At 47.0% G+C, this 22510-nt stretch overlaps 1 protein-coding gene across 1 annotated transcript in view; it reads right to left on the bottom strand.

Annotated features, from left to right (window-relative positions):
* The window catches only part of BAZ1A (bromodomain adjacent to zinc finger domain 1A), a 763171-nt gene that overhangs the window by 28210 nt on the left and 712451 nt on the right, over positions 1-22510 (bottom strand). The window contains 1 exon segment of the mRNA XM_030214053.1: positions 10885-11030. Within this exon segment, the coding sequence (XP_030069913.1) occupies positions 10885-11030 (146 nt within the window).

Here is a 22510-nt window from a genome sequence, read left to right as displayed (position 1 = left end):
AATCCTTCCAGAAGCTCTGGAAGTAGGACCCGGATGTGCTTGTCAAGAGCCACCATCGGAGAAAGCTGGGGAGCCGGTGGAGCAGCAGGTGGCAGAATTGGTAGAGGTTCAGGAACCAAACTGCTAAGAGGCCGATGCATCGGCACCCTCCTGGAGGGGGAGCGGTCCTCCCGGCGCCGACGCTTCTCGGGTGCCAGAACCTTCGACGCCCTGGAGCTCCCGGCACAGTGTGTTGAGGGAGAATGGTAACTGTGCTTCTTAGCCTTCGCTCGATGCCTGTCACAGAGGCTCCTCGGTGTCGAGAAGGATGACGTCGAATCCTCAAGTCACCTCGGGGTCGGGTCCGACGATGGTCAGTCCCAGGGGAGCCTGCACAGCAGGAGGCCTTGAGATAGGTGGAGACCCACTCAATTCCTCACTGCTCCCAGTGTGTCTTGGCCTCTCAGCAGCCGTGTGTATCTCTGCTCCTGACGTCAATGTCAATGCTGCTGACCTCGGTACCGATGCCGTCGAAGGACCGAACCGAGCCCCAAAAAAGTTGATACCCTCAAAGCTATGTTTCTTGATGCACAAAGAAGGGCTCCATGTGTTCCTTGAATCTGCCCAAGAGACGCTTCTCGAGCCAGGGCACAATGAGCTGGGCTATGGTCGGGCCCAAGGCACTGAATACATCAAGGATGGGTATCTGTACCTGAGATGATCCGGTTGCACCGAGTACAACGATTGAAGCTGCTGGGTGTCTTTGATGACATGGAAGGAAAAACGGCACTGGCAAAATCAAAGGACTCGATTGTGCCTAAGTAAAAAGGGCACAAAAAAAGGGTAGAAACCTGGCCGCAGTCGAAAAAGAAAGGAAACAAACAAGGAGACAAACAGGAACTTCTGGAAATAAAGGACACTTTTTAAAAAAGAACAAAATAAAGGAGGGAAATAACACGCAACAAAAAGTCGAATCAAAACAGAAGGCTCTTTTCCAGGGCAATAACAAGGAGCACTGAATGAACCTGCCGCACCTTGTAACGGAAAAAAATAAACTGTGGTTATGTGCTCGCGTGGCGGAAAGTCAGTGCACACTCCATGTGCACCAGAAGCCTCTAGCAAAGTTTTTCTTTTTGCTATGGCAAATGCCGGTTCTCGGGCCGACGCAGACATCAACCCAGTTGTGAGCATAATCCAGCCTGCTTGTCCTTGGAGAAGAACTGCTACAGGTGAATAACTTTGCTTTCTCTTAGGACAAGCAAGATGCAATGATTGTGACTGATGGGAACCCTAGCTACCAGGCTGTCTGAAACAAAAGGAAAAAAGAGATCTGCAACAGGTAAGTAACTAAGTAGAGAGACCTAAAAAGTAAATATACCAGTATTTTTTTTTTTTGACAGCCTGAATCAGCAAACAAATGGACCTGGGGGTGGGGTGGTTGGATTCCTGACCCCGAATAAATTCTAAGGACAATCTAACCAAACCAGCTATCTCGCCATTTAGTGAGATATGAATGTATGGACTGAGGTCCATGCTGCAGCCCTGCATATCTCCTCCATGGAGACTGATCTCTGAAGGGCTACCGACATGGCCATGGCTCATGAATCAGCCCAATTTGGGCACAAGTAAAGGAGGAGAAGTCTATGAATCAGTTGAAAAAAGTGCATTTACCAATGGTAGCCTTCATGTTGTTGGGGTCAAAAGAAGCAAAAACACTGGCGAACTTCTTATGGGTTCAGTCTCTCTTATGGTCCAGTGTACCTTTATGGGGCATGCAGTTTTGGGAAAATGCTGGCAACTGATTGGTTAAGATGGAAGTCCACACCATTTTAGGAAGGAACTTGGGATGAGTGCGCAAAAATATCATAGGTCACTCTGACCATATATTTTCTGCACTCCTGTTCTTTGGCTACTAGCTGACAAAACTTATTGGTCTTCTCCTGAGGGAAGTGTGTCAGCATACTTCACCCTATTATGTACCATGCTCATGAAGAGCTGGTAAGAAGCTATGCTGGATGTAAGCATAACATTCTGGAAAATGTCCCCCCCCCCCCCCCCCCCCCCCAAGATTCCAAGGATCTTGGTGCCTTATAGGCTAGTCAATCTTCTTGTTCACTTGCTGTACACGGCTGGAGGGGTGTCTGTGGGGAGGAATCTGAAGGCAGACCAGTGGACCACTCCTTCATGAAGAGATCTGGATCCTCTCCAGATACTCAGATTCTGAATCAAAGAACTCATCAAGAGGCATCTGAGTTTGTCTGCCTTGAATGACTGACAGCTTGGTCAGGTCTGCACCTGGGGTGTTGAAGCCTCTAAGAGCTGGAGATCAATACCAGCACACCGTGCACAACCCTGATGCTAATCAAGGTTTTGGTGTCTATGCATGACCTGTAGGCAGCACATGGGTGTCAAGGATGAGCTTTGATACCCTCAAAGCTATGTTTCTTGCTGCACAAAAAAGGGCTCCATGTGTTCCTTGAATATGCCCAATTACTCACTAGTAACTGTTTAACATTTTAAAATATATTTCTTTATTAATAGATCAATACAATTTTCCTAAAATAAAATCCATTCCCTTAACCCATAGTTATTAACCAATCCATACACCAATACATTTAAAACCAAACAATTCTCCACAATACTCTTTCAATACACATTCAAATAGCATACATCTGGCAATCTTTTACATCAATGTGTGATCATAGCTCTTTAGTCATGTGTTAATCCACTGCTCCAGAGTCTCCCACAAGATTCAGCCTTGCTTCAAATCAGACTCATTGAATCACCAACTTGTAAAATAGTTCTGTCCTTTTTTCCAACAAACCATTGTAACGTTAGTGATAAATCTTGAACAACCATTGATGATGTCAGTCAGCAACATCCAAAACAATTCTAGCTCACCACCGCATCGCTGGTATTTGACTACCCCACCACCTGGATGAGCCAAATTCAAGACCCCTGATGACGCTTTTATAGCGAAACATGAGCATGTTGGGTCCTGGTCGTATGGTGGAATACTATAAGAATTGGAGAGATTGAAACTCTAATACAAATGTAACCACATTTTCAAAAAATATATATATCTGGAACACATGATACTGCTAATGGTGAAAATGGACAGTTTTGGATGTTGCTGACTGACATCATCAATGGTTGTTCAAGATTTATCACTAACGTTACAATGGTTTGTTGGAAAAAAGGACAGAACTATTTTACAAGTTGGTGATTCAATGAGTCTGTTTTGAAGCAAGGCTGAATCTTGTGGGAGACTCTGGAGCAGTGGATTAACACATGACTAAAGAGCTATGATCACACATTGATGTAAAAGATTGCCAGATATATGCTATTTGAATGTGTATTGAAAGAGTATTGTGGAGAATTGTTTGGTTTTAAATATATTGGTGTATGGATTGGTTAATAACTATGGGTTAAGGGAATGGATTTTATTTTAGGAAAATTGTACTGATCTATTAATAAAGAAATATATTTTAAAATGTTAAACAGTTACTAGTGAGTAATTTGTAATATAATGTGTAACTAATTATAGAGTTGAGACCTAGATTGTAATTTTGAATATGCCCAAGAGACACTCCTCAAAAGTTGCCATCGACAAAGACTGGAGGTTCAGCTGGTGTGGTCATGTCCTGCTATGATACTTGAGTGTACAGGATGCGAAGTCTAGGCTCCTTGGAGGCTGGCACACCCCCATTCAATGTCGTTGGGTGAGCTACTCAAGTCGGGGGCACTTTGAGGGCACCGGTGACCATGGTGCCTCAATGCTTTCAGCAACACACCTCAAGGGAGATCAAAGTCGGTGCACCTTGGCTTACACTCAACATCCCGTATCTATGTCCCCCAGTGCCAATGAGGACGAGGGTGGATCCTTCCTCTTCCTTGGGAGGAAAATATAGAATGCCTATACTGATGCTTGACATCAAGGGTGGTCAATACACTCTCTATGCCAATGAATCCCCCAGTTCTGATGCTACAACTGGAGCCACAGAGACCAGTGCTTCTGATGACAAAATCAATGGACTGGCTTATTTGTGCCAAATACCCTTTTGCAATGCTTCTCATGACCTCTGATACCTCCCAACTTTACATCTGTGAACAGAAATTACAGGAGGAGGGATCATGTTTGGGTCCTAGGCCTTGAACACCAATTATAAGTAGCCAAGACAGATATGGTCCTGTTACACCTGGCACACTTCTTAAAGCCACTGGGAGCTTTTTTTCTGGGATATGACTGAAAAAATAGCCACAGCAAAATCAAACAACTTGATTGTGAAGTACCAAGCTGGCTGCCCAAAGCCTAAGAGGGCCTAGTGGCTCACAAAATATAAAGAAAGCTAAGTTTCTTTTACTGTATGTACATGACACACTTTGTGCCTTTTCTTTAGAATTATGCTGTTCTTCTATGGTCCCTAATAATATAGTTCCAAAAAACAAACAAAAAACCCCCCCGAGTTATACTACTGGGAACCACAACCCCACATGGCAGAGACAGGACTTAAAAAAACATCGAAGAGGCAAGATATTGCCAAACAGTTACCATGGAAAATTATCAAGGTGCAAACGGATGTTCATATAAAAAAATGAGACTGGCTAGGTCCCATTTGACAGCTGTAGGCGGGACAACACACACATGTATGGTGTAATGAAGTTGCAGTATATAAGCTGTAAGCGTTCCTGCGCAGACTCAGTTGGATAATGTAAGACCCCATAAGTAAGAAGGTAAAATTATGTATCATACCTGATAATTTTCTTTCCATTAATCATAGCTGATCAATCCATAGACTGGTGGGTTGTGTCCATCTACCAGCAGGTGGAGATAGAGAGCAAAGCTTTTGCCTCCCTATATGTGGTCATGTGCTGCTGGAAACTCCACAGTATGTCGAAATCAAAGCTCCATCTGCAGGACTCAGCACTTAGAGAATTACACCCACAAAGGGACACTCTGCCCAGCTCACCACCGCCGAAACGGGGGAGGGGAATTAACCCAGCTCATCCCCACACAAGTGGGGGAGGGGAATCTGTCCAGCTCATCCCCGTGGAGCGGGGGAGGGACACCACCCCGCCGATGCGGGGGGATCTGGCTTATCCTGCAACCGCGGGAGGAGCTGACTGACCCTAACACCGCCGAAGCGGGAGGGGTACAAAGCTGCCCTACAGCCGCGCGAAGTGGGAGGGAGCGCCGGCAGAATTTATGTCTCAATCCAGCCCCGTAAAACGGAGGGGAGAGGAATGCAGCAGCTCACTGTAACACAAACTCGTCTCAACTCTTGAAGAATCCAATTGAAAACACTTGAACACGAAGTCCTCCTGAACAGGAACTGAAGACTAAACTTGAACCTGAAATGCAACCAGAATATAAACAGTACAGATATCTGGGAGGGGCTATGGATTGATCAGCTATGATTAATGGAAAGAAAATTACCAGGTATGATACATAATTTTACCTTCCATATTATCATGCTGATCAATCCATAGACTGGTGGGATGTACCGAAGCAGTACTCACCCAGGGCGGGACATTGAAATCCCTGACCGCAACACTGAAGCTCCAAACCGGGCCTCTGCCCGAGCAGCCACAGTCAAGCGGTAATGCCTGGAGAAGGTATGGGCCGATGCCCAAGTTGCCGCCTTGCAAATCTCTTCCAAGGAGACAGACCCGGCCTCTGCCATTGAGGCCGCCTGAGCTCTAGTGGAGTGAGCCTTCAGTCGGATAGGCGGCACCTTCCCCGCAGCCACATAAGCCACTGCAATGGCTTCCTTGACCCATCTTGCCACTGTAGGCTTAGCAGCCTGCAGACCCTTACGAGGACCTGCAAACAGGACAAACAGATGATCCAACTTCCGGAAATCATTGGTCACTTCCAAGTATCTGATGATGACTCGTCTCACATCTAGATATTTGAGAGCAAAGTATTCCTCTGGGTAGTCCTCCCTACGAAAGGATGGGAGACAGAGCTGCTGATTCACATGGAAGCGAAAAACAATCTTGGGCAGGAAGGAAGGCACTGTGCGAATAGACACTCCTGCCTCAGTGAACTGCAGAAAAGGCTCTCGACATGAGAGCGCCTGGAGCTCGGAAACTCGACAAGGGTTCAAAAGGCGGCTTCTGCAAGGCTCTTAGCACCAGGTTAAGATTCCACGCAGGTACCACTGAGTGCAGAGGAGGGCGCAGGTGATCAACTCCCTTGAGAAAACGCACCACATCTGGCTGCGAAGCCAGGGAAGCACCCTTCAGGCGGCCCCTGAAGCAAGCCAGAGCCGCTACCTGGACTTTAAGGGAACTGAGCGACAGGCCTTTCTCCAGACCTTCTTGCAGGAACGCCAACACTGAAGAAATTGGAGCAGTGAAGGGAGAAAGTGAGCCTGCTTCACACCACGCTGCAAAGGTACGCCAAACCCTGGCGTAAGCAGTAGAAGTAGAGCGCTTCCTCGCTCTCAGCATAGTGGCGATGAACTTGTCTGAGAAGCCCTTCTTCCTCAGACGCTGCCGCTTAATAGCCAGGCCGTAAGACCAAAGGGGGAGGGATCCTCCATCACCACGGGACCCTGATGCAACAGGCCCTGCTCCACTGGCAGTCGCAGAGGGTCGTCCACTGAGAGCCTGATCAAGTCCGCATACCAGGGACGTCTGGGCCAGTCCGGACCCACCAGGATTATCCGGCCCGGATGCTTTGCCACCCGGTCTAGCACCCTGCCCAACATGGGCCAGGGCGGGAACACATAGAGAAGCTCCTGTGTCGGCCACTGTTGGAGAAGAGCATCTACTCCCAGAGAGCGAGGGTCCCGTCCTCTGCTGAAAAAGCGCAACACTTGGCAATTGGCCGATGACGCCATCAGATCTAGGCTCGGCTGGCCCCAGCGCTTCGTGATGTCCAAGAACACCTGAGCCGATAACTGCCACTCTCCGGGAACCAAGGTATGGCGACTGAGAAAGTCCGCCTTGACATTCATGACTCCGGCAATGTGGGCCGCCGACAGCTGTTCCAGGTTCGCTTCCGCCCACTGGCATAGATTCATGGCCTCCTTGGCTAGAGGGGCGCTCTTGGTACCTCCCTGGCGGTTGACATAGGCCACAGCCGTGGCATTGTCCGACAGGACCCGTACTGGCTTCAACGCCAGTACCGGGAGGAACTCCAAAAGCGCCAACCGAATGGCTCTGAGTTCCAGGAGGTTGATAGACCACTTTGCCTCTGCAGGAGACCAGAGCCCCTGCGCTGTCCTTCCCAAGCAGTGGGCTCCCCAGCCCATCAAAGAGGCGTCCATCGTGACAACAATACACTCCAGGGTCACAAGAGGCATCCCTGCAGACAACTTGTCTGTCTTCAGCCACCAGCTCAGCGCCTTGCGCACTGCTGGGTCCAAGGGAAGGCGCAGAGCATAATCCTCCGACACTGGAGTCCAGCGCTGCAGCAGAGAGTGTTGTAGTGGTCTCATATGAGCCCTGGCCCAGGGCACTACTTCCATCGTGGCCGTCATAGAGCCCAACAGCTGCACATAGTCCCAAGCTCGAAGAGGAGAAGCTACTAGGAACTGGTCCACCCGAGCCTGAAGCTTGACAATCTGATTGTCTGGCAGGAACACTCTGCCCACTTGGGTGTCGAATCGAACTCCCAGATACTCCAGGGACTGAGTCGGGCGCAGCTGGCTTTTCTCAAAGTTGATGATCCACCCCAGGGAGCTCAAAAGAGCAATCACCCGGTCTACAGCTTTGCCGCACTCTGCATAAGAGGGGGCTCGGATCAACCAGTCGTCCAGATAAGGATGGACTTGTACTTCTTCCTTTGGAGAAGGTCCGCGGAGCAGTAGCCAACCCGAACGGGAGGGCCCTGAACTGGAAGTGTCGGCCCAGGACTGCAAAACGCAGAAAGCGTTGATGAGGAGGCCAGATGGGAATATGCAAGTACGCTTCCTTGATGTCCAAGGATGCCAGGAACTCCCCTGCCTTCACTGCCGCTATAACAGAGCGGAGAGTCTCCATGCGAAAGTGCCGAACTTTCAAGGCCCAATTGACCCCTTTGAGGTCGAGGATAGGCCGTACAGAACCTCCTTTCTTTGGTACCACAAAGTAAATGGAGTAACGTCCCTTGCCAAGCTGATTTTCTGGCACCGGAACGACCGCACCCAGGCGGATCAGATTGTCCAAAGTCTGCTGCACTGCCACAGCTTTGACCGGAGACTTGCAGGGAGAGAGTACAAACCCGTCTCTTAAGGTTCGGCAGAACTCTAGCTTGTAGCCGTCTCTGATGACTTCCAGCACCCAAGCGTCTGAAGTTACCCTGGTCCACTCGCCCAGAAACGAGGACAGGCGTTCTCCAATCTGCACTGGGCCATGGACCAGGACCCCGTCATTGGGTACGAGACCCTGGGGGAGGACCGGAGGGCGCACCTCCGGGACGGCGGTCTCTGCGAAAGGAATGCTGCTTGGGGGAGAAGTTCCTTTTGAAGGAAGAGTGGGCAGAGGAGCCCGACTTGCCCGGGCGGTACCGACAGGCTTCCTGAAACTGTCCTCTGGAGTTACCGGGGCGAGCACTGGCCCGAGCCCTGACCTCTGGTAACCTCTTGCCCTTAGACGTGCCGAGATCAGTCACAATTTTGTCCAACTCGACCCCAAAGAGCAGCTTGCCTTTAAAAGGCAACTTAGCCAGGCGGGACTTAGAGGCGTGGTCAGCAGACCAATGCTTCAGCCAAAGCCACCGCCGCGCAGAGACTGTCTGAGCCATACCTTTAGCTGAGGCTCTCAAGACATCATACAGCAAGTCTGCCAAATAAGCCAAGCCCGATTCCAGGGCCGGCCAATCAGCCCTCAAGGAAGGATCCGAGGGGGAAGCCCGCTGCACAATTGTCAGGCACGCCCTGGCCACATAGGAGCCGCAAATTGAGGCCTGCAACTTAAAGCAGCCACCTCGAAGGACGACCTTAAGGCCGCCTCCAATCTTCTGTCTTGGGCGTCCTTTAGGGCCGTGCCACCTTCCACCGGCAACGCCGTTTTCTTAGTCACCGCAGTGATTAAAGAATCCACGGTAGGCCAAAGAAAGGCCTCCCGTTCACTTTCAGGCAGAGGATAGAGGCGGGACATAGCCCTAGCCACTTTGAGGCTCGCTTCCGGGACATCCCATTGAGCCGAAATCAAGGTGTGCATGGCATCATGCACGTGGAAGGTTCTAGGCGGGCGCTTCGTCTCCAGCATAATGGCGGAGCCAACAGGGGCTGAGGGAGAGACGTCCTCCGGAGAGGAAATCTTCAAAATGCTCATGGCCTGCACTAACAGGTTGGGGAAGTCCTCTGAGCGAAAAAAATCCGCGCTGCAGAGGGGTCATCCGCTCCATCCGAGCGGGAATCTGTCTCCTCCAAGGAATCCCCAAAGGACCGTTGGGAGAACCCAGATATGCTGCCCTCATCTGCATCAGAAGAGACAGAGTCCTCTAAGGCCTAGAAATCCACCCGAGGGCGTTTACTTCCGGGGGCCTCAACCCCTTTATCGGACAAGGGAGCCGGGGCAGCGTTCTGCATAAGGAAGGCCTGATGCAGCAGCAAAATGAACTCGGGGGAGAAACCCCCCAGACTGTGCACTTCAGCAGCCTGGGCCACAGCCCTAGATGCACCCTCAACCGGCGCTCGCAAGAGCGGGGGGAGAAACATGCTGCGCATCCAAAATGGCGTCCGGCGCGACATTCCTCAAGGGAGCCACGCGGGAACAACGGCGCTTAACTTTGGCTGCTTTTTTGCCGTCACCCAAATCAAGGGCGGCCATAGAATTAACGTCTCCCACCTCAAGGGCGGCCCAAGAAGAAGCCGTCCGAGCAGAGTGGCCGGCCAAGATGGCGGAGGCGAGCAGCGGGGGATGAGCGTTTATGGCGGGAAAAACCGCCGGACCGGAGGAAGAACCGGGACACTGACCGGCCTCCAAACTGACACCCAACAAGGGCGAATCAGACTTTAAGACCCCCGCATCCCCGCTAGAAGCGCACACGCGGTCCGGGGAGCGATTCTTTGCGCCCTCGCCCTCCGACGCCATAGGCCACGTGGAGACCGATCGGGGAACCGCCTGCCCGCTACAAAAAGGTAAAAATTACCTGCTTCTCGCTCCGAGCTGTAATGAACTGGTGTCCCAGTGAGTAGCTGCAATAAACGTTGAAATAAACGCCCTTAAGGACGTCCAAAAATTTTTTTTTTCAATGGAGCCAGCGGGAGGGGGTGGAAAAGGAGGGACCTGGCACCACCAGGTTTGCACTTGCTCAAGAAGAGCCCTCAACCCCAGGTACTCAACAAAACCTAAAAATTAGGCTTGGAGACCTAGCCAGAGCTGCTGCTGTGTGTGACCACCACCTGCTGAGATAGAGAACATACTGAGGAGTTTCCGGCAGCACATGACCACATATAGGGAGGCAAAAGCTTTGCTCTCTATCTCCACCTGCTGGTAGATGGACACAACCCACCAGTCTATGGATTGATCAGCATGATGATATGGAATATATTATTCTGCTTGTCCTCAGAGAAGCACGTTTCAATTTTATACTTTTCTTATTTAATTAGAATTTGATGATAAATGTCAATCTTGTGTCTTATGATCTATTTTGATGGTTGTTCTATATGTATCACAGAGATGTTTGGGAAATATGTGACATAAGTATTGATGCTGGAAAGAAAATGCTGAAGTGTCATTTTCTGGGATGAATGGGATTTGGGTTTACTATAATTCCAATGTTAAATGAACCAAATACACTAATTTGGGCAACATAATTGTCAGATCCTTCACACAGTATTTCAAATCACAAATTATTGTTTATGAATTGGTTGAGAGAACACAATAGGGTACTGAAAAAAATCAATAACCATCTACATAATTATAACAAGCAGATACACTACAGTGCTCATACTCCCTCTTTCATACCTGAAGTTTGGAAACCAGTTTCATGAAGGGCCAGCTGTCATCATGCCTTACCAGCTCTACGATCAGCTGCTCGCAGGCTGACAACTCATGTACTCCATAATGACGACCTGAACTCCTTCGGCTCAAGGACTCTGGAGTGGGTATGTCTGGAACAGAGTAGTCAACAAGCTTTTTTTAATGTCAAGTCTTGAGTATACAAGTCAGAATTCAAAACTATGATGCTCTCAGCTACAAGAGTTTGTTCCATTAATATAGAACTGACAGTGGAGCTTTTTTTTTTTTTTGTTAAACAAATGCAATTTTGCGAGATTTATAGACAATTAGATCTGACAATTTTCTTCATGTTGAAAAATTATCAGCTCATAGTGAAAAAGAAGCCCAGCATATTCTTGTAATAAGAAAGAAAACTTGTTTTGGATTTTGCCCTGAAATTCTGAAACTGTCATAGGAATCTTTCTGAAGAGAGGCAGTCACAATACTTGGGAAAGGTGGATATGTTTCAGATGGTTCATTTTCTCATGACAAACACATTTGCAGAATCTGGATCGGCGAAAAGATTTCAGTGAATAACTTGGATTTTCACATTTTCTGGGCATGGGAACTTATTCGCAGCCAAGATATTTCTCCTCATTGCTACTTTTTCAAGAATGTTTCTTTAACTCTTACAGTTTTCATAACATGTACTATACACTAACTTGTATGTTTATTACTTATGTAAACCACATAGAGCTGAATAACTTAAATAAATATCAAGGACAAGTTCTATCTCCCTTCTTGATTAACAGTGTGATTAGACATGATTTTATTTATTTTGTAGGTGATACTCAGATTGTATTTATTTTGTAGGTGATACTCAGATTGTATCCCCCCATCTCTGTGGAGAGAGTGGACATTGCAAGTATTAGCAGATGTATATTAACAAGCAGTTGAATGGTCAATGGCTCATTAATTAAAGCTGACTGTATCCAAAAAGCAGAGGCTTTTTGAGTGGGTACAGGTCTGAGGCCAATCATTTTGTCACACTGAAAAGTGTTGCACTACTTTGGGCCCAAAAGTTCATAACCTAAAGATATGGCCTGAATCAGATATAGGAAGACAATGTATATTTCAATTTTAACTCAGTTTTGCAGCAGTAGTGTGGATCAGGCACAGGGTTACCAACTTTTTTTTACAGAGAAAAAAACAACACCTACTTTGCTCCATGCCCCTCCCCTGACAGTCAACAGACTAGCCTTCCTGCAGAAGGTTTTCTGGTGACAACTGTTCTCACAATCAGTTCCAATAGAGCAAGACCCTAATAATTTCTCAGCAATACTGTCAATACAGATCCAAAGTTTAAAAATCACATTAAATTTGTTAAGAAATCGTCCAGAGATCACAGTCAAGCAACATTAGTGCAATGATTTCTAAAATATTGTATAACAAATCGCTGTTGAACAGAGTCAATATGGAATTTAACAAAAGTAATCATGTGAGCTGTGTCCAGTTATTCTCATTGGTCAGACAAATCCCTGCCAAGCATCTCATTGGTTAGAATTTCATATTTGTGAAGCTCTCATTGGCTAGAAACTTTGTTGGTTCGACCTACTTGCCAAAACAAATCCAAAGATACTAGCAAAGCAATATGAAAGTGTGTGTTTGCTGATGGCCACCCCCAACTTGTTGAGATCAAAGGGAAAAAAAAGCTGGGTGGACTGTCCATGAACTTTAGTCTGCTCCAGATAGAAGGCTAAGGCTCCTTGCCGTCTAAAGTATGTAGAACACTTTTGCCAGAATGGGCATGAGGTTTGGGGAAAAATGTTGGAAGAACAACTGACAGGTTATGATGGAACTCCGACACGACTTTAGGAAGGAACATGGGGTGGGTGTGGAGAACTACTCTACTGTGATGGAACTTCATGTATGGTGGGTGAGGTACTAGGGCTTGCAGCTCACTGACTCTGTGAGCTGAAGTGACTGCTACCAGACGTACAACTTTCCAGGTATAAAACTTCAGGTATCCAAAGGCTCAAAAGGAATTTACATCTGCTGGGCGCTGAGCTAAAGGCAGTACATAGATGGACTCACCTCCTACACTGATTAGTACTAACTGCAGTAAGATGAACCCTTAAAGAGTTGGTTTTTATGTTTCAACATTTTTATTGATGACATAACAAAATACACCACACCTTCATACAAGAATATGAACAACAAGTTCAAGCTTTACAAATCGTCATCAAGTTTTCCAATATTTTAACTCCCCCCTACCAAAACACCTGGAGGTAGTCCCACCCTCCCTCTCCCCACTACCCCCTTCCTCCCCCCCCCGGACTTGTTCTCGGATAGCCCGTGAGCTCCCCCCTCTCTCCCCCTTTTCCCCTCCCCCCTTCCCCTTAGATCCTTCAGTAAAGCAAGGATAAGCACTAACACTCATCTTATAACTAGCTTGTAAGGCTTGCACTACATTATTGTGTCAAATTAAGAAGCATATTACGTCTCCTTGGACTCAATTCCTGTATATAAGGATTCCAGATCTGCGTAAATTGTAGTAACGTTTTCCGTGAGCCCTTCGCCTCTCTAGCTTCCCACGTTGCCAACAAATGCACCTGGTTTCTTCACTGCCAATAAGCTGGTGACTCTGGATATCCAGCATTGTAAAATACACTTTCGAGCCACTAGGCACAACCTGCGGCACAATAAATGGGCTCCCTTTGTGTACGAAAAACCTGTTGCGTGTCTAATACAAAATGTGCCCAGGTCCCAGTCACAGGGGTCCCCATAACTTTACATAAGTATCTCCGGATGCGTTCTCAGAATGCGCACACCCCCGTACAGTCCCAAAAGGCATGAAAAAGAGGATGAGGAGACTGTCCACACTTAACACACCTAGCCTCTTGCATGGTTCCCACATGAGCCAAATGTTGTCCAGCCATGTAGGCCTGCATAACCACTCTATAACCACATTCCCGTAATCTCTCATCCAATCCCTCAATGTAGCCTCCACATCCCAACCAGTGAGTACCCCCCCTCCGATTTCTGTTCCCATTTATTTTTAATGGCTGAGAAGTTCCTTGTAAGATTTCTTTTCACTAGGGCCCGATGTAATGACGACACTGACATACCTTCTGCTTCCAATGCCTGAAAAAATTCCCGTACTTTATATCCCAATCGAGTTTTCAACAAATATTGATTGAGAGCTAACATGTAATGTTTAACTTGGGCATATGCAAAGCGATTACCCCAGTCTTCTCCAATCCTAGCTTACAACTCTTCATAACTTAATATGTCCCCTGTTCCTCCCATTAGGTGTTCCACTCTCGTGATTCCAAGCATCTCCCAACTAAGAAACACTAAGTTGTCTTGATCGGGCCTAAAGTCCATGTTGCCTCTGAGAGCTAGTTGATCCAAGACCCATGGGTTCCCCCCTAATCTCTTCACCAGTATCTTCCACACTTCCCTTAATGGTTCAAGTAACGTGCAGTGTTTTAGGTGGTGCGGAAGCTGAGCCCGTTTATGGTGTGTAACAATGTAATGAGATCATAGGGGGCAAAGTATTCTCTTTCTAGCTCTATCGAGGTGAACTCGCTTGTTTGACTTACCCAATCTTCTAAATGCCGCAACAAGCATGCTTGATTGTATAAATATAGATCAGGGATCCCAAGCCCGCCTTCCTGCCACCCTCCCACCATACTAGAGAACCACAATTTTGGCTTCTTCCTTGCCCAGCAGAAGTTACTAAAGGCTCTATAAACACTTTTCAGGTCTTTTTGGAGCAAGTGAAGCGGGAGCGTCTGTAATACATATAGCCACCAAGGAAATACCACCATTTGTATTAGGTTCATCCTACCTCGCAGAGACAATGGGAGACCCTCCCACTTCCCCAGTTGATTCCTCGTATCCTCCAACAAGGTGGTAATGTTGAGAGCATATAACTGCTCCAAGTCCATAGTCAACCTTATGCCCAAGTATTTAAATGATCTTACAGCCCAGCCTAAGGGAAAGTCCTGACCCATCAGCTGCTTCACCTCCTCCGAGGATGCCAACGCTTCTGATTTATTTAAATTCAAGCTCAATCCCGCAGAATCCCCATATTATCTCATAATATCCATTAACGCTGAGTTATGGGGACCCCTGTGACTGGGACCTGGGCACATTTTGTATTAGTTTCTGGATTTCCTCCATCTCTGGGACCTAAAGTGTCCGGATGCTCACCCCTCCCATTCCAAAGGCCACTCTCTGGATCTCTTCACCTTTAAATTCATTGATGTTTCCAATTTCCTCCTAAATGACATCCGTTGGATGGAAGCGGCCTGGTCAGACCACTACAAGCTCCAATTTAACTTGAGCTGGTTAAGCTCGGGCCTGCACCACCACAGCCCTATACGCACTTATACCTCGAGAGGTGTAATTGACATGCCTTTGTTCTGGAAATCAGTTTATAGCAATGATTGGGCAGAACAAGCCGATTCTGCACACTATCTCAAAGCCTGGGACGACAAATGCAGGAGTGTTCTAGATTCTTTAGCACCCACGCAAATCAAAACTTCCTATTTCCGAAGCTCAACGCCTTGGTTTTCTACTGAGCTAAAAACTTTGAAAACTGCAACACGAAGGCTTGAACGTACATGGCGTAAAAAGAAGTCAGGTCAAGCGCTGGAAGCCTGGAAAGTCAGCCACCGCAAATATAAGTATTCCATCAAGAAAGCTAAATGCTCTTACTTTTCCATGAAATTAAAATCTGCAGGAAAAGACTTTAAAAAGTTAAACCAGCTCTTGAACTCCTTTCTTGACATCAATAAGCTGGAGACCATTCAGGACGATCTACCATTGGCGGACCAGCTTGCTACTTATTTCAAGGACAAAATACAAGTTCTTAGATCCACACTAACTAGTTCCCCTGCAGATGTGGATGACTTCTTACGCTCTTTGGATTCAAGCTCTGCTTCCTGTCCAGCCGATCGCACATGGTCTGCCTTTGACAGCGTTCCTGTAGATCATGTTTCTAAAGCACTCCTGAAGTTCTCCAATAAGTTTTGTGGCCTGGATGCTTGTCCTAGTCACCTTTTGAAAGTGGGCCCACAGCGCTTCATTGTAGACTTGACTTGCTATCTTAATCACATGTTGAATCATGGCCTCTTCCCCCCAGAGCACGGCAGAATTCTTCTCACACCCATTCCTAAGAATCCAAAGATCAAAGCCGACGTCATCTCTAACTATCGACCAGTGGCGTCCATTCCACTGATTGTCAAAGTGATGGAAAGCTTGGTGAACACTCAGTTAAATGTATTCCTAGAGTCCTTTGATATCCTGCACTACTCTCAGTCAGGTTTCCGCGCTCAGTATAGTACTGAAACGGTTCTGGTTACGGCCCTGTCTGATTTTAAATGGGAAATTTCTACTGGAAAAAGTATTACTGATGCAGATCGATATGTCCAGTGCGTTGGACATGGTGGTCCACAACATCTTACTACATCTATTGGACACCTTAGGCATCGGAGGGAACGTGTTTGGTTTCAGAACATACCAGGTCAAAGGCACTCCAGATCATTCAGCGCCCTGGAAAGCTACTTGTGGGGTCCCCCAAGGTTCGCCTCTTTCACCAACGCTATTCAACATCATGCTGTTTCCCCTTGCAACAGCACTAGAAAAACTAGACGAATCCATTTATCTACGCAGATGATATAACCATCTCTATTCCCTTCCATTCCTCATTGGATGAAATCAAAGATCTGAATGAAGCGAGTTTTTCCATCATGGATCATTGGGCTGAGGTATTTCGGTTTAAGTTAAACAAAGATAAAACTCAGTGTCTGGTGCTCTCGTCCATCCATACCAGATTTTCATCACGCTTGCTTGTCCTTAAAGACCAGACTCTCCCTATTTCAAAGAGCCTAAGACTTCTAGGTGTTGAGCTGGACCCTTACCTTCAACTGGATTTGCAAGTGGTCACCAAGCGGATGTTCTACGCAATGTGGAGACTGCGACGCATTAGGTTTTGTCTCACCAGAGAGCTCTTCCGCACACTTGTTCACTGGTTAGTTCTCTCTCACCTTGACTACTGCAGCGGGATTTATGCAGGCTGCCAGGAGCAACTACTGCAAAAGTTCCAGACTGCCCAGAACACTGCTGCAAGACTCATCCTGGGCAGATCGCGCATGGTTCCCGCGCAGCCTCTACGTCTCAATCTACACTGGCTCCCAGTTAGACAGTGAATCACTTTCAAGCTCTGCACCTTAACGCATAAAATTATTTAAGGTCTAGCTCCGGAATACGATTCCTTTAATAGACCTCCCACCTAGAAATGCCATCAACACAGCCCGCACCTATCTCCAACTTCATTATCCGTCTTGTCGGGGTGTCAAATACAAGCTTCTTTTTGCCTCTACTTTTCACTACTCCAGCCCAAAGACTTGGAATGCTTTACCTCTGAACCTAAAGTCTCAATCTGATCATCACCTTTTCAAGAAGATGTTGAAAATGTTCCTTTTTGAAAAAACTTACTCCATTAGTAATTCTGCTTATTAGTCACCCTAATTGTTGTTAGTGTTCTCTCCTTATTCTGCTGTAAAATTCATGTGTTGTACTTCTCTACTTTTGTAATTCATGTAAGCCACATTGTGCCTGCATTTGTGGGAAACTGTGGGGTATAAATGAACCATAAACAAATAAATAATAACTAAAGAATCCCGGGGTTCTGACAACACTAACAAATCATCAGCAAATGCTGCTACCTTAAAGACGCACTGACCACACTGTATCCCTTTTACAGACGGTGTATCCAAAATGTCTCGTATCAATGGATCTAATGATAATACAAAGAGCAACGGAGACAATGGGCAGCCCTGATGCGTACCACGGCATATGGGGAATGTCCCCAATTCCACTCCATTTACCAGAATCTTAGCTCGAGGAGAATGATAGAGCGCCTTAACTGCAGATACAAAACGCCCTACAAAACCATATGCCTCCATGGCACTAAACAAAAAATTCCATCGTACCTTATCAAATGCTTTTTTCACGTCAAAGCTTATAAGCAGTGCCGGAGATCTTCTCCTCCTCTGTCTCTCTAGCGCCCCCAAAATCCTCCTAAGATTCTTGGCTATCGCCCTCCCCTCCACAAATCCCACTTGTGATTCATGTATCAATTTTGGTAATACTCTGGCCATACAATTCGCCATTATCTTTGCCTCCACATTTAGTAGTGATATAGGGTGATACGACTCAGGATTCAAAGGATCTTTGCCCGGCTTTGGCAATACTACAATCTGCGCCTTTGACAGATCAGACAATAGCTGTTCTACATCTACCATTCTATTAAAATACCTAGTTAAAGCCGGCGTTAGCGACTCTCCCAACATTTTATAAAACTCCATTCTAAATACATCTGGGCCTGGAGCCTTCATCAGATGCCCCTTACTAATCACCAGGGACACCTCGTCCTCCTGAATTGATTGATTCAGCATGTCTAGATCCTGCTGATTAAGCGTGGGCAACTTAATATTACTCAAGTAAAGGGAGCCCGGTAGTCCCTGATCTGGAGGTGGCTATAGAACCTGGAGAAGACTTCGCAAATGTCACCATCTTTACGCACCACCTTTCCTTGACTATCTCTCAATTGGAGGACTCTCCCCTTGCTACCTTGAGGCCGTGCTAGGTGCGCCATAAGGCGACCTGTCTTGTTACCATATCTGTACAACTGATATCTATAGTACATTTGCGATTTGGCCGCTCGCTGATGCAACAATTCATTCAGCGCCGCCTGCAACTTTAACAGCCTGCTTCGGTGTGCCGCCGCTCGGGTCTGTCCATACACCCTGCGAGCCTTACCAACCAAAGAGCTTAGAATCTCCCGGTTACATGCTACTCTGACATAATGTGAGTAGCTGATGATCTTGCCCCATAATACTACTTTGGCCGCATCCCAGTACAAAAACGGGTCTATCATGTGTTCTGCATTCAAAATCTCATAGTCCCACCAACGCTCCGTTAACTTCTCCCTTAAAGCCTCATGTCTATATAACTCTACTGGGAATTTCCATGGATTATAGTGAGATTTCAATGGATCCAGCTCCCACTCCATACACACCCACACATGGTCCGAGATTGTGTAGGGTCCAATATTTGCTGCTGTAAGTTTACCGAACAGGGCCCTAGTGGAGAGTAGGTAATCAATACGTGCCTATGTAGAGTGTGCACGTGACAAATGTGTATAATCCCTTTCCGCGGGGTGTAGCACTCTCCAGATATCTACCAAGTCCACCAAGTGGCACAGTCTCTGCAGGCCTTTGCTAGACGCTCCCATATCTCTCCTCTGACCTTGTGAACTATCCATCAGGGGATCCCATACCGTGTTGAAGTCTCGACCCACCACCATGTGCACATTAGGATATTTGAGTATTTGTCCTATCACTGAGTTATAAAACTTCCTATCATATTGATTAGGTGCGTAAACATTACATATTAGAATCTTGTGACCCTGAAAATCCATTTCAACCAAAACATATCTCCCTCCTGGGTCCGAGTAAATCCAGCTAACTGCAGCTGCCACTCCCTTACGTACTAACACCGCCACTCCTCCCTTCCTTCCCTGGGCACCCGGCGAAATACATTCCCCCACCCACCATGTTCTCAGCTTGGCGTGCTCTACTTGATTGAGATGTGTTTCTTGTAAGAGTGCTATATCTATTTTGTGCCTCTGTAATTGTTGCAGGATTTTTATCTCTTTATCGGAGAACTAATTCCCCCTACGTTCTATGTGACTAATTTAACCATAAACAGCGTGAGTATTGCACATAATTATCGTTATTATACTCCCACTTATTTCCCCCAGGGCGACGTCCCAGCCCCGCCCCCCCAGGTAAGCCCAAAAGCCTCGCATATGCTTCCTCCTCCTTGTAACCTCCCACCTTCCACTTCTCATACAAACTCTGCTCCCACTGTTGTCTGTACAACTACTATAACATTTATACATCCGCCATCCCTCCCCGCCTTTCCCTGCCCCCCGGGAACCTTTGTCCCCTGATAGGGAACCATCACGTATTGACACCTCTCCCACCTCTCCACCCCCCCCCCCCCCCCCCCCCCCCGGGCCAACTGTACATAAGTCTTTGTTCCTAGATCCCCCTTCGTGGTTAATATACCAAATGTTAAAGGAAAGCAAAAAATCATCACCCCTGCCTCTTTCCCCTCCTTTACTTAACCTGCATACCCCATAACTTCTACCCAGTAATACAGTATAAATTGCCAACTTTCACTCCTAAGCCCTAATTACTGGACCTATTGCTTTGGGGCAAAACAACTTTAATAGTCCAAACATTTTACAACCTGCCCCCTATTATATTTCACAGTGTCCAACCATTTCGCTGCCTATGCAGCTGGATCCTCGGTATCCGGATCTCGCTCCTTCTCCACTGTCAGTCCTTCAATGAATACAGATCCCAAGTCTGCTTCAGGGCGGTGCATCTCTGCCTGTGCTCTCCTTAAGTTCTTCTTCTAATTGAGTCACGAATCCCTTTGCTTCCTCTGTCGACTCAAAAGAACGTACTGACCCGTTGTGTGTGACCTTCAATATGCCAGGGTACATTAAAGTAAACCTTATTTTCAAGGCATACAGCTTTGAGCAGAGTGATGAAAATGCACGCCGTCTCCCAGAGACCTCCGCGGAGTAATCCTGAAAGCACAGGATCCATTTGTTCTCATAGGTTAAAGTATTTCCTGATCTCGAGGACTGTAGAATATATTGCCTATGGGTATTTATTTATTTATTGCATTTGTATCCCACATTTTCCCACCTATTTGCAAGCTCAGTATCCTCAAAATGATCACTAGCGGTCTGGAGCCACTTGCCTGGCGGGGTCCTATACGATGCGCTCTTCAGAGTTAGCTTTTAAACTAGACTCCGAGAGGTGCAGGAGGTACTCAAGCAGTTTTTGTGTAGGACAACAGAAAGGATCTAAGGCCTTGCTCCCAAACCAGATGGCAAACCTTCTCCATTTAAAAGAGTAACACCTCTTAGTAGACTCTCTCCTGGAAGCTTGCAAGACACGGGAAACACCCTCAGGTAATCCAAGGAAGTAGAGTTCTACGCTCTCAACATCCAAGCCGTGAGGGCGGTCCAATCTCCACGGATCTTCTGAAGACAACTCCAGAAGAAGAAGAAACCATATCTGTCACAGCCATAAGGTATAAGAAGATATGCATACAGAAGTCGTCTTCTCCAGTGTAGGAGAAAGGCATCTGACGCTAATCTTCCGTGTGATCTGAGCCTGGAGCAGAACTGAGGGACCTTGTTGAGATGAGTGGCGAAAAGATCCACCGAGAGGGTGCCCCACTCTCAGAAGATCTCTTGTTGAGAGATCACTTGTGCAGTTGCAATGTCCTGTTCAGTCTGTTCGCTGGGCAGTTCTTGCTGGGAAGGTATATGGCTTGTAGGCTTATCCTGTGAAGGACAGCCCATTGCCACATATCCACCGCTTCCTGACACAAGGAATAGGATCCCTTACCCCCCCCCCCCCCCCCGCTTGTTGACATAAAACATTGCAAACTGGTTTATTTATTTATATTTATTTTGCTCACCTTTTTCAGTAGTAGTTCAAGGTGAGTTACATTCAAGTACACTGGATATTTTTCTGTCCCAGGAGGGCTCACAATCTAAGTTTGTACCTGAGGCAATGGAGGGTTAAGTGACTTGCCCAAGATCACAAGGAGCAGCAGTGGGATTTGAACCAGCCACCTCTGGATTGCAAGACCGGTGCTCTAACCACTAGGCCACTCCTCCACTCCATGGTTGGATACTTTGGTTTTGGAGTCAATCTTTGAAAGCCTTTAGAGCATTCCAAATGGCCCATAGCTTGAGGAGATTGATTTGAAGATGAGTTTCCTGAGCGGACCACTGACCTTGAGTGTGAAAGCCCATCCACATGAGCTCCCCAACTGAGGCTGGATGTATCCATTGTCAACTACTTTTGATGCAGTGTAATTTGGAATGGAAGTCCCGGAGTCAAACTGGATCGAATTGTCCACCACAGATGGATGTGAGCAAACTCTGACGGGACACGAATGACATCCGTTACATTCCTCGTGGGAAGCTAAGGTCCACTGGGCAGCTCTCAAGTGCAGCCGCACCATAGGAGTGACATGCACTGTGGAGGCCAAATGTCCCATCAGTCTCAACATTTGCTAAGCTGAAATCTGCTGGCTGCTGCTGACCTGTGAGGCAAGCGCTACTAAAGTATCCGCTCTAGGTAGAGGAAGGAAGGCCTGAGACTGCGCTGTCTCTAGCAGGGCTCCTATGTACTCCAATTGTCGTACTGGATTCAGATAGGACTTAATTTTTGACAAACCCCAGTAGCTTTAGCACCTGAATTAGTTAACCACATTGACTCAATTGCCCCCTGAGATATGTTCTTGACCAACCAATTGTCCAGGTAAAGAACACATACACTCCCAGTCTGCGTAGAAATGCTGCGACTACCGCCAAGCACCTGGTGAAAACTCTGGGGGCAGATGCTAGGCCAAATGGCAGAATGTGATACTGGAAGTGGCGTTTCTCCACTCGAAATCTGAGATACTTCCTGTGACTGGGAAATATCGCAATGTGGGTATAGGCATCCTTTAAGTCCAGAATAATAATAATATTTTCCTGAAT

Source organism: Microcaecilia unicolor, chromosome 9 (genome assembly GCF_901765095.1).
Source record: "Microcaecilia unicolor chromosome 9, aMicUni1.1, whole genome shotgun sequence".
In the NCBI taxonomy this organism is placed as follows: domain Eukaryota; kingdom Metazoa; phylum Chordata; class Amphibia; order Gymnophiona; family Siphonopidae; genus Microcaecilia; species Microcaecilia unicolor.
Note: the sequence above shows the minus strand (reverse complement) of the source record. Positions and strands in the feature narration are given on the sequence as shown.